Source organism: Trachemys scripta, chromosome 2 (assembly GCF_013100865.1).
Source record: "Trachemys scripta elegans isolate TJP31775 chromosome 2, CAS_Tse_1.0, whole genome shotgun sequence".
Taxonomy (NCBI): Eukaryota; Metazoa; Chordata; order Testudines; family Emydidae; genus Trachemys; species Trachemys scripta.
In genome coordinates, this window is record NC_048299.1 from 73262152 (window position 1) to 73274481 (window position 12330).

Below are 12330 nucleotides of genomic sequence, written 5' to 3' on the forward strand. Positions count from 1 at the left end.
AGGGATAGCTCAGTGGTTTGAACATTGGCCTGCTAAACCCAGGGTTGAGAGTTCAATCCTTGAGGGGGTCATTTAGGGAACTGGGGTAAAAATCTGTCTGGGGATTGGTCCTGCTTTGAGCAGGGGGTTGGACTAGATGACCTCCTGAGGTCCCTTCCAACCCTGATATTCTACGATTCAACATCCCCAACTGTTATTTTCTGGTCTGGGAAGTAAGTCCCTTGCTGCAGCCATTTAAACAGAGTAGCGTTCCTGAAGACGCGAGCGTCATGAACTCTTCCTGGCCAGTCCACGTTGATGTTGGTGAAACGTCCCTTGTGATCCACCAGTGCTTGCAGCACCACTGAAAAGTACCCCTTGCGGTTTACGTACTGGCTGCCCTGGTGCTCCGGTGCCAAGATAGGGATATGGGTTCCATCTATCGCCCCACCACAGTTAGGGAATCCCATTGCAGCAAAGCCACCCACTATGACCTGCACGTTTCCCAGAGTCACTACCTTTGGTAGCAGCAGCTCAGTGATTGCTTTGGCTACTTGCATCACAGCAGCCCCCACAGTAGATTTGCCCACTCCAAATTGATTCCCGACTGACCTGTAGCTGTCTGGCATTGCAAGCTTCCACAGGGCTATTGCCACTCGCTTCTCAACTGTGAGGGCTGCTCTCATCTTGGTATTCTGGCGCTTTAGGGCAGGGGAAAGCAAGTCACAAAGTTCCATGAAAGTGCCCTTACACATGCGAAAGTTTTGCAGCCACTGGGAATCGTCCCACACCTCCAACACTATGTCCCACCACTCTCTGCTTGCTTCCCGGGCCCAGAATCAGCGTTCCACGGCATGAACCTGCCCCATTAACAGCATGATCTCCAAAGCGCTGGGGCCTGAGGTTTGATAGAATTCCAGGTCCATGTCCTCATCACTCTCGTCGCCGCGCTGCCGTAGCCTACTCCTCGTTGCCTGGTTTTGCAGGTTCTGGTTCAGCATAAATTGCACGATAATGCGTGAGGTGTTTACAATGTTCACGACTGCTGTCTTGAGCAGAGCGGGCTCCATGCTTGCCACAGTATGGCGTCTGCACTGTTCACCCAGGAAAAAGGCGCGAAATGGTTGTCTGCCGTTGCTTTCCCGGTGGGAGGGGGAAGATGTACCCAGAACCACCCACGACAATGTTTTTGGCCCCATCAGGCATTGGGATCTCAACCCAGAATTCCAATAAGCGGAGGAGACTGCAGGAACTATGGGATAGCTACCCACAGTGCAACGTTCCGAAAATCGACGCTAGCCCCGGTACATGGACGCACACCGCCTAATTAATGTGCTCAGTGTGGCCGCATACATTCGACTTTATACAATCTGTTGCCAAAAACCGGTTTCTGTAAAATCAGAATAATCCCGTAGTGTAGACATACCCTTAGAGCCTACAAGTCCAATCAGTCCTACATCTTGTTCAGCCAATCGCTCAGAGAAACAGGTTTGTATACATTTGCAGAGGATAACGCTACCGCTTCTTGTTTACAATGTCACCTGAAAGTGAGAACAGGTGTTTGCATGGCACAGTTGTAGCCGGCGCTGCAAGATATTTACATACCAGATGCGCTAAAGACTATGTCCTTTGATGCTTCAACCACCATTCCAGAGGACATACGTTCATGCTGATGACAGGTTCTGCTCATTAATGATCCAAAGCAGTGCAGACTGACATGTTCATTTTCATAATCTGAAGCAGATGCCACTTGCAGAAGGTTGATTTTCTTTTTTGGTGGTTAGGGTTCTGTAGTTTCCACATCGGAGTGTGGCTCTTTTAAGACTTCTGAAAGCATGCTCCACACCTCAGCCCTCTCAGATTTTGGAAGGCACTTCAGATTCTTAAATCTTGGGACGAATACTGTTGCTATCTTTAGAAATTTCACATTGGTATCTTCTTTGCATTTTGTCAAGTTTGTGGTGAAAGCGTTCTTAAAACAAACATGTGCTGCGTCATCATCTGAGACTGCTATAACAGGAGATATATGGCAGAATGAGGGTAAAACAGAGCAGGAGACATACAATTCTCCCCCAAGGAGTTCAGTCACAAATTTAATTAACGCATTATATTTTTAACGAGCATCATCAAGATGGAAGCATGTCTTCTGGAATGATGGCTGAAGCATGAAGAGGCATATGAATATTTAGCGCATATGGCATGTAAATATCTTGCAACATCAGCTACAACAGTGTCATAAGACTGTCTGTTCTCACTTTCACGTGACATTGTAAATAATAAGCGGGCAGCATTACCTCCCGTAAATGTAAACAAATTTGTTTCTCTTAGCAATTAGCTGAACAAGAAGTAGGACTGAGTGGACTTGTAGGTTCTAAAGTTTTACACTGTTTTGTTTTTGAGTGCAGTTATGTAACAAAAAATCTATTTGTAAATTGCACTTTCATGATAAAGAGATTGCACGACAGTACTTGTGAATTGAAAAATACTATTTCTTTTATCATTTTACAGTGCAAATATTTGTAATAAATATAGAGTGAGCACTGTACACTTTGTATTCTGTGATGTAACTGAAATCGATATATTTGAAATGTACAAAAACATCAAAAATATTGAATACATTTCAATTGGTATTCTATTGTTTAACGGTGGGATTAATCACGATTAATTTTTTTGAGTTAATCGTGTGAGTTAACTGCGATTAACTGACAGCCCTAATTGTAATTGATGTTATTTCTGTCCTGGTCAGTGTGTCTAGTTTCAAATATAATGTAGAACACTATTTGTATTGCACTGGCTTTCACTTTCCCCTCTGGGAATCTTCAGGTATCTGACAGAGAAAATTAAAGGCTGCTCACCAGCAGCTGTTGTTCAAAAGTATAGCTTCTGATGAGCCAGCACAGTAGGAATCGTGCCTTTGAAAAATACTATAGTGCACTTTGTGCTCCTTCTATCTGGTATTCTGGAACTGAGGGGATAAATATTCCCTTCTACACAAATATCCCTCCATTCTTCTCCAAACACATTCTTTAAATCTCTGAAATGGAAGTGAGGTGGGTGCGCCAATGTGGATCTGCAGAGACAATGGGACCTAAAGAGAACTGCACCACTATGGAATGTGCTAATCTAATAAGGAAATAATCTGGGCTGGAAACTGAAAAAGCCAAAAAGAGAACCTCTCTTGCAAAGCCCAGATATTGCCTAACAACATCCCTGAAGGAAAAGCCAGAAGCTCCCTCTAGGGCAGACAAAAGATCTGAATGCCTGATATCTGAGAAAGCCCTCTCAGCCTCTGGACCTCTAAGACCTGGGGAGGCTGAATATTGCATCTCACGATCAGAACCAACCACCAGCACTGACTCCATAATAAATCCCTAAATAAATGTTGTTTGCTCTTATGTTGTTCCTTTCTTCTCTTCTTAGAAAGCAGCAGGCAGCAGTTCCAAAGAGTGCCCCATTCTATTAAGCATTTCAGCTCATAGATTCAAAGATTCTGGGTCCAAAGACTTTGAAGTCCTCAAACCCAAACCACTTAAGTCCTTCTCCAAACAGATGTTAGACTTAAACCCAAAAAATTCTTTCAACTCTGAGTAATCTGGACAAGGGGTATATCCCACAGAAAAACTAATTCTCAGGTCTTGACATCTCCAAGGCTTCTTCGGTCAGGAAGGTCTTGGGCTTATGGCTCCATGTCCTCCGGTCAAAGACCATATAGATTACACATCCAACAGGCAAATGTCCTTCTCCCAAAGTTGTCAAGTATATAGGGTACTTATCCTTAGACATTTTGTCACAGCAAAAGGAGTCCTTAAATCCCTATCTCTCTCCTTCTGCCATGGAAGGAGAATCCTAATGGGTCAAGTTACATTTTAATATGAACAATAAAAACAATCCTACAAACTACTTTAACTAGTTAAACTGGAATAATCAACAGCTATATGAGAGGACAAATTAACAAGACACAGGGGAAGGAAGAGTTCCAACACCACTCAGGCTGATGGAAAGAGGAAATAAATGACAGGAGGATTTTATCCCAACAGAAGTTGTTGTATTGAATTAGAGAGCTTGATAATTTCCTGTTCTCATTTGCAAGATTGTAAGCCCTTCAAAGCCGGGATCCTGTTTTCTTTTTTGTGTTGTACCTACCACAGTGGAGCTCTGATCTTGACTGAAATCTTTGGATGCTCTCACCATAAAAATTATTATCCCCCAAAATTCTAACCTCCTGGTATTATCTTGAGTACATGAGACTTCCTTACTCCTACTTTCTCACTGGCTGCAGAGATCATGAGTGATTCTGGCTGAAAATGCATAGTTAAAAATAAAGCAGTTTGAGGAAACTGGGAGAATTTGTTTGCATTCTGGGCAATGAAGTGGAGTATAGGAACCCTTAGTGTTGAGGCCAGCTCTGATTTAGACACCTTTGAGAATGATTCTGATTAGGACAGATGTTCATACTATTGTCTCCAAGATGGGCTGAAAACACAAGCCGTGATAATCATAGAATTGGAAGGGACCTTGAGAGGCCATCTAGTCCAGTCCCCTGCACTCAAGGCAGGACTAAGTATTATCTAGACCAGGGGTCTCAAACTCAAATGACCACGAGGGCCACATGAGGACTAGTGCACTGAACTGAGGGCCGCATCACTGACACCCCCCTTTGCTGCCTCTGGCCCTGCCCCCACTCCACCCCTTCCATTAGGCCCCACCTCTTCCCACCCCTTCCCTGCCCCATTCCAACCCCTTCCCTGAAGTCCCCACCCCAACGCTGCCCCCAGGAGGTGCAGAAAGGGTGCAGGGTGCGGTGGGGGCTCAGGGCAGGGAGTTGAGGTGCAGGTGGTGTGCAGGGGGCTCAGGGCAGGGCGTTGGTAGGTGGGGTGCAAGAGGGTGAGGGGTGCGGCAGGTGGCTCAGGGCAGGGAGTGCAGGAGGGGTGTGGGATGCGGCAGGGGGCTCAGGGCAGGGGGTTGGGATGCAGGAGGGGTGTGGGATGTGGCAGGGGGCTCAGGGCAAGGAGTTGGGGTGCAGGAGGGGTGCAGGGTGCGAGCTCCAGCCCAGCGCCACTTACCTAGAGCGGCTCTGGGGTGGCAGTGGCACGCACCGGGGCCAGGGCAGGCTCCCTGCCTGCCTGCCCTGGCCCCCAGCCGCTCCGTTCTAGGAAGCAGCTGGAACCATGTCCCTGCAGCCCCTGGGGGCGCGAGGGGGGCCTCAGGATCCCGTGCGTGCGCTGCTCTTGCCGTTCCTCTAGGTACCTCCCACAAAGCTCCCATTGCCGCGGTTCCCTGTTCCCGGCCAATGGGAGCTGCAGGGGGCGGTGCCTGGAAGGAGGCAATGCAGGAGCCCTCTGCTCCTTCTCCCTTCCCCCCCCAGCCCGAAGGGACATGCTGCCAGCTGCTTCACAGAGCGGCGCGGGGCTCGCAACGCCACAGGGGGCAATCCCGCGGATAGGCAGAGGGGCGGGAGGGGGTGGGGGAGCTTGGCAGGCCACATGCAAGAGCTCCACGGGCCACCGCGTGTTTGAGACCCCTGATCTAGACCATCCCTGACAGGTGTTTGTCCAACCTCTCTTAAAAATCCCCAGTGATGAGATTCCGCCACCTCCTTAAGCAATTTATTCCAGTGCTTAACCACCCTGACAGTTAGGAAGTTTTTCCTATTGTCCAATCTAAACCACCCGTGCTGCAATTTAAGCCCATTGCTTCTTGTCCTATCCTCAGAGGTTAAGAACAACCATTTTTCTCCCTCCTCCTTGTAACCACCTTTTATGTACTTGAAAACTGTTATGTCCCCCTCTCAATCGTCTCTTCTCCAGACTAAACAAACCCAGTTTTTTCAATCTTCCCTCATAGGTCATGTTTTCTAGACCTCTGATCATTTTTGTTGCTCTTCTCTGGACTTTCTCCAATTTGTCCACATCTTTCCTGAAATGTGGCACCCAGAACTGGACACAATACTCCAGTTGAGGCCTAATCAGCACAGAGTAGAGCGGAAGAATTACTTCTTGTGTCTTGCTTACAATACTCCTGCTAATACATACCAGAATGATGTTTGCTTTTTTTGCAACTGTGTTACACTGTTGACTCATATTTAGCTTGTGATCCACTATGATCCCCAGATCCCTTTCCGCAGTACTCCTTCCTAGGCAGTCATTTCCCATTTTGTATGTGTGCAACGGATTGTTCCTTCCTAAGTGGAGTACTTTGCATTTGTCCTTACTGAATTTCATCCTATTTACTTCAGACCATTTCTCCAGTTTGTGCAGATCATTTTGAATTTTAATCCTAGCCTCCAAAGCACTTGCAACCCCTCCCAGCTTGGTATTGTCCGCAAACTTTATAAGTGTACTCTCTATGCCATTATCTAAATCACTGATGAAGATATTGAACAGAACCGGACCCAGAACTGATCCCTGCGGTTCTCCACCTTCTGACATAAAAATTTGCCTCCAATACATTCCAAGAACTTGTTGGATAATCTGTGCCCTGACTTGTTATTTTCCCAAAAGATGTCTGGGGTAGTTGAAGTTCCCCATCACCACCAAGTCCTGTGCGCTTTGGATGATTTTGTTAGTTGTTTAAAAAAAGCCTCATCCATCTCTTCTTCCTGGTTTGGTGGTCTGTAGACCCCCTACCATGACATCACCATCATCGTGACATAATGTTGCACAATGGCATGGACCTAGCAGTATAAAACTCAATTTCAGTACAATTTAACCTAAAAATAATAATAATCAAGAACTATATATAAATAATTTAAAAAGAGTAAGGGCAGTTTGAGATGAAAGGGTACAGACCTTGCTCTGTCAGCTTGAACAAATGAGGAGTCTCACTCAGGGGCAGGATCTCTTTAAACTGCCTCCTCACCCTGCATGCTAGTACAAAATATGTTTTCTTCCTTAATTAATAGTGTTATACATACAGCATATTACATCTCTGCTCCAGAAACACTAATTGTTTCAATTTGTTTGTGGGTTCAATTCAAGGTGTTTGCTTTGCCCACTGAAGTCCTTAATGGTTTGGTCATGTCATGTGCACTTAAGAGCCTATGTCTGCCTCCCCTTGTGCCATTATCCAAGCTGGAGGCAAGCTGTTGGTTCTTACATTTGTTTGTCTGGAGCAGGTCATTCTCAGTAGAGGGCCCTCAATTCTGGAACATGCTTTTCTTCTTGGCCTGACAAGCAAAGTTTGCATCTTTTAGGGCATGCTGAAAGGCCAATAAATTTACTCTGATTTTTTTTTTTTTTTTGGAGGGGTAGTTGAGTGGGATGGGTTTTACTTTTTCTTTCTGATCAGGGGGTTCAGGGAGTTTATCTGCTATTTAACATGTTTACTTAATGTTAATTTTACATGTAGCAAGAGGAATTTTGATTAGTGCACGATATACATTTAAATAAACAAGATCAAGAGAATAGTAGCTTTATAATTCATCACATAATTTCAGTTTTCTTCTTACACCTGTTCAGTGTAGAGAGTGAATGCTAAAATGTCAAATGCAACATATACATTATGATTATCTTAGTTTTACCTGCTTCAGCAAATTCACAAAAAGGAACTCCTGGTCTCTCTTCCTTGGAGTCTCTTGTTAGCATGTCAGCAATATATAAAGTCAATTTCTGAAGGTCACCAAAATTTTCACATCCTATTCTCATATTAACATATAAAGTTCCCAATTTGGCCCAGTCACCTTTTTCTTTACAGAGCTGTTAAAAGTCAAATAATAAATGTAAGTAAGTTTGCTACAAAAGACCAGTTATTAGTTATTATAACTCAGATGGTACAGCTGGCAGGAACTATTAGGTGCTCAAAATGCACCTTGTACAAATTCTCTTTTTATATTCTTAAATATGTTATCTAACCTTCTGAACATTTCCCTCAATGATGTCTCAACCAGCTCTTATAGTAGGCTGTTTTATTGCTCTTATTTTGTCTAGATCAGATAAGAAAGCTAATTTTTCCTAACTTCAATTTAAAAATCCCCCCTTTGTATTATTTCCTTTCAAATGTTCATACTGTTTTAACTCCATTTCTTTATGATTCTATTAGTATCTCCTCATGTATTATGTCTTCCAACCCTGTTTTCTTTGTTGTTATTCTTCATGCTGTTTTATTTCCAGCCTTTTTTCAGTGAAAAACCCCTAACTGAACTAAAATGAGGTCCCCCCGTCACTATTGGCAAAGGAACATTAATGGTATTATATGCAATACCTTCAGTATGCACATTCCAGGTATTTTGTTATAGCCTCACATTGTAAGTTTCTATAGTCTGCTTTCCATGACTGTTATGCATGTTCAACCGACTTAAAATGTTTTTCTGCAATGTTTCTATCACATTCTCCCATTTTATATTTTTGTTTAATATTGACCCTTTCCAAATGTATACAATTAGAGTTGTTTATCAAACCAGCCCTTCAAAATGTAAGTCTTTATTTTTCTTGTATCATATACTGTGTTTGCTATATATGGAGTTTCTGAATCATCTGAAAATTTGATCAAACTGATAGCCTCACAAACCAGATAAATTTATAAACATATTAAATATCTTTTCCCAAAACATACACTCAAAGTTCTGTTCTACTCTGAAAAGTGACTTTAAAAGTGCCATTGTGTGGTTTCATGTTTAGTCTCTCTCCATTTTCACACTGAATTTACTCAGTTTTACAAGTAAAAAGTTACTAGAAGTAACATTTTCTCTTGAAAATTGAGCAAATGTCATTTGGAAATAATTGATAAAAAACAAACCTCTTAATGTATATTTGTTTAAACAGACACACTTTTCAGAGAACATCACCACATATATATCAGTTCTGGTGTATTTATTGCCCTCTAGGCAGACTAGGGCCTGGTCTACACTAGGAAATTAGGTCAGTATAACTATGTCGCTCAGGGGTGTGAAAAATCCACATGCCAAGCGACACAGTAAAACTGACCTAATGTCTGGTGTAGACAATACTAGGTCAACAGGAGAATTCTCCCATCAACCTAGCTACCACCTCTTGGGGAATGGAGTACCTATGCCAATGGGAGAAGCCCTCCCATTGGCACAGTCAGTGTCTTCACTGAAGTGCTCCAGCGGCACAGCTGCACTGGTGCAGCTGTCTCGCTGTAATGGTTTATGTGCAGACAAGCACTAGGGGTACGATTGAGGTGCAAAACCAGCCAATAACTACACAAGCTGGAACTCATCTGCCCCTTTAAAACAGTTAGTTATACAATTTCCTATTTGAAATACAGGAATAAAGAGAATGGTGTTTGTTCCCAGAAAAAATGGTTACCTACCTTTCGTAACTGTTGTTCTTTGAGATGTGTTGCTCATGTCCATTCCAAGTAGGTGTCTGCGCACCACGTGCACAGTCATCGGAAGGTTTTTCCCTTAGTGGTACTCGCTGGGTTGGCTGTAGAGCTGCCTGGAGTGGTGCCTTTATGGCCGTGTATATAGGTCCCTGCCAACCCGCTGCCTCTTCAAGTTCCTTCTTGCCGGATACTCCGAGAGAGGGGAGGCGGAGGGGTCTTGGAATGGACATGAGCAACACATCTCAAAAGAACAACAGTTACGAAAGTTAGGTAACTTTTTTTTTTCTTCAAGTGATTGCTCATGTCAATTCCAAGTAGGTGACTCCCAAGCAGTCCCCCAGAGAGGTCGGAGTTCACCGAGTTGCAGACTGAAGCATCGCTTTACCAAATGCAGCATTGTCTCTAGCCTGTTGAGTGATGGTATAGTGTGACGTTAAGGTGTGAATCGACGACCACGTCGCCGCCCTGCAGATGTCCTGAATGGGGACCTGAGCCAGGAACACCGCAGAGGAAGCTTTCCACTCTTGTAGAGTGCGCTGTCAACGGTGGAGACAGAATTTTTGCCAAGATATAGTACGTCCTGATACAGGCCGTGATCCAAGAGGAGATTCTTTGGGATGAGACAGGAAGACCTTTCATCCTCTCGGCAATGGCCATGAAGAGCTGTGTCGACCTTCTAACTGGCTGTGTCCGCTCAATGTAAAAAGCTAGCGCGCGTCTAACGTCCAGGGACTGAAGCATGTTAGCATGTAGCTTGAGGCAGAACACCAAAGATGTCCTGAAAGCCGTGTGTGGTTGTAACTGCACCTTGTCCTTATAAAACATGGAATAAAGGGGCTTGGACGTCAGAGCCTTGAGCTCAGACACTTTTCTGATTAATGTTATAACCACTAGGAACGCTACTTTCCATGAAAGGTAAAGGAGAGAACAAGCTGCCAGGGGCTCGAAGGAGGGCCCATCAGCCTAGAGAGCACCAAACTGAGAAGCCATGGGGGGGATCGGTTGCTGTACTTTAGGGTACAGTCTGTCTACACCCTTGAGAAAAGGGCCGATGATAGGGCTAGCAAACACCGAGTGGCCCAATGCACCAGGGTGGGAAGCTGAAATCGCAGCCAGGTGAATCTTTATTGATGATATTGCCAACCCTGCTGCTTTTAACTGGAGTAAATAGTCCAGGATGAAGGGAATTGAGATCTGCAATGGAGGAGTGCCCTTCTGAAGTGACCAAATTGAAAACCTCTTCCACTTAGCCAGATAAGTGGCACAAGTGGAAGCTTTCTGCTGCTGAGGAGAACCTCCATAATCAAGTCTGAGCATGCAAGCTCCAACGTGTTTAGCCATGGAGTTTTTCCATGCCATGAGGTGGAGAGACTCCATGTTGGGGTGCTAAAGGCGGCTGTGGTCCTGGGTGATCAAGTCCAGAACCAGGGGCAGAGTTATAGGTGTGTCCACGAACAGGTCCAGCAGCGTGGTGAACCAGTGCTGACATGGCTATACTGGAGCTATCAAGATTAATGACACTTTGTCCTGTTGGACCTTGATGAGGACTTTGTGGATGAGATAGAACAGTGGGAATGCATACAGCAGGCGTCCTTTCCAGGAAAGGAAGAAGGCGTCCATGAGCGAGCCTTCACTGTGATTCAGGAAGGAGCAGAACTGCTGAACCTTCCTGTTGTGTCACAAACAGGTCTATCTGGGGAGAGCCCCACCTCTGGAAAATACTGATGGCAACATCCAGGTGAAGAGACTACACGTGGCCGTGAAAGGACCTGCTGAGGTGGTTGGCCAGTTCATTCTGTGAACCCGGAAAGTACGAGGCCTCCAATCGTAGTGAGTAGGCAATGCAAAATTCCTACAGCTTGAGGGCTTCCTGACGCAGGTGGGGAGGAGCGAGCACCATCCTGTCTATTTATATAAACATCATTGTGGTGTTGTCTGTCAATACTGACACACATCTGCCCTGAAGATGGGTTTGAAATGTCTGGCAAGCAAGGCGCACGCACACATATCCTTGAGGTTGATATGCAGCAAAAGTTCTGCCTGGGACCATAGACCTTGAGTCCTATGGTCGCCTAGGTGTGCTCCCCATTCCATTGCCAACACATCCTTGACTAGTGACAGCATCGGCTGAGGTTTGGAGAAGGGTATTCCCGCACATACTGTTTGTGGGTCAAGCCACCACTGGAGGGACTCGAGAACCTGAGGGGTAAGAGTGACCAGTCTGTCCAGATGGTCTCGGTTCAGCCTGTAGACTTGGGCCAGCCAAGCCTGAAGGGAACGAAGCCGCAGTCTGGAGTGCTGTACCACGTATGTGCAAGCAGCCATATGTCTCAGTAATTTTAGGCAATCCCACGCCGCTGTGGTGGGGAATCTGCTGATGCTCATGGCGAGGAAATGAGTTTCCAGAAGAAAAGCCCTGGCCTGGGTGGAGTCTAGCAGGACTCCAATAAACTCTATCCTCTAAGTGGGGGTTATAGTTGACTTTACCATGTTCAGAATGAGGCCAAGTCTGAGGAATGGCAAGACCACTCACATGGTCCTCCACTTGGGCCTGAGATGGGCCCTCGATTAGCCAGTTGTCCAGGTAGGGAAATACCTGCACCTGCTGCTTCTGTAGGAATGTTGCCACAACCGCCATGCACTTGGTGAATACCCGAGGGGCCGCCAAGAGGCTGAAGGGGAGGACCATGAACTGATAGTGGATGTTTACCACGAATCGAAGAAATCTTCTGTGGGATGGAATTATGGAGACGTGAAAATGTGTCCTTCAAAGTCTAGGGCAGCATGCCAGTCCCCCAGATCCAGAGAGGGGATGATGGATGTCAGGGAGACCATGCAGAACTTCAACTTCTTTATGAATCTGTTGAGGTTTTGCAGGTCTAAAATAGGCCTGAGCCCACCCTTAGCCTTGGGAATTAGGAAATAACAGGAGTAGAAACCCTTGCCCCTTAATTCCAGAGGGACAGGGCAGGTGGGTCAAGAATATCTCAATTCTGCCATGCTCATGACCCACCAGTCTGAGGTTATTTGGGGCCAAGCACGGTAGAAAAGGGATAGATGGGTCAC

At 45.4% G+C, this 12330-nt stretch overlaps 1 protein-coding gene across 1 annotated transcript in view; it reads right to left on the minus strand.

The window, feature by feature from the left end:
- TOPAZ1 (testis and ovary specific PAZ domain containing 1) overlaps positions 1-12330 on the minus strand; it is a 92846-nt gene that overhangs the window by 27425 nt on the left and 53091 nt on the right. Inside the window, exon 14 of the mRNA XM_034759484.1 lies at positions 7499-7673. Coding sequence (XP_034615375.1) covers positions 7499-7673 — 175 coding nt within the window. The remainder of the gene's footprint in view (positions 1-7498; positions 7674-12330) is intronic.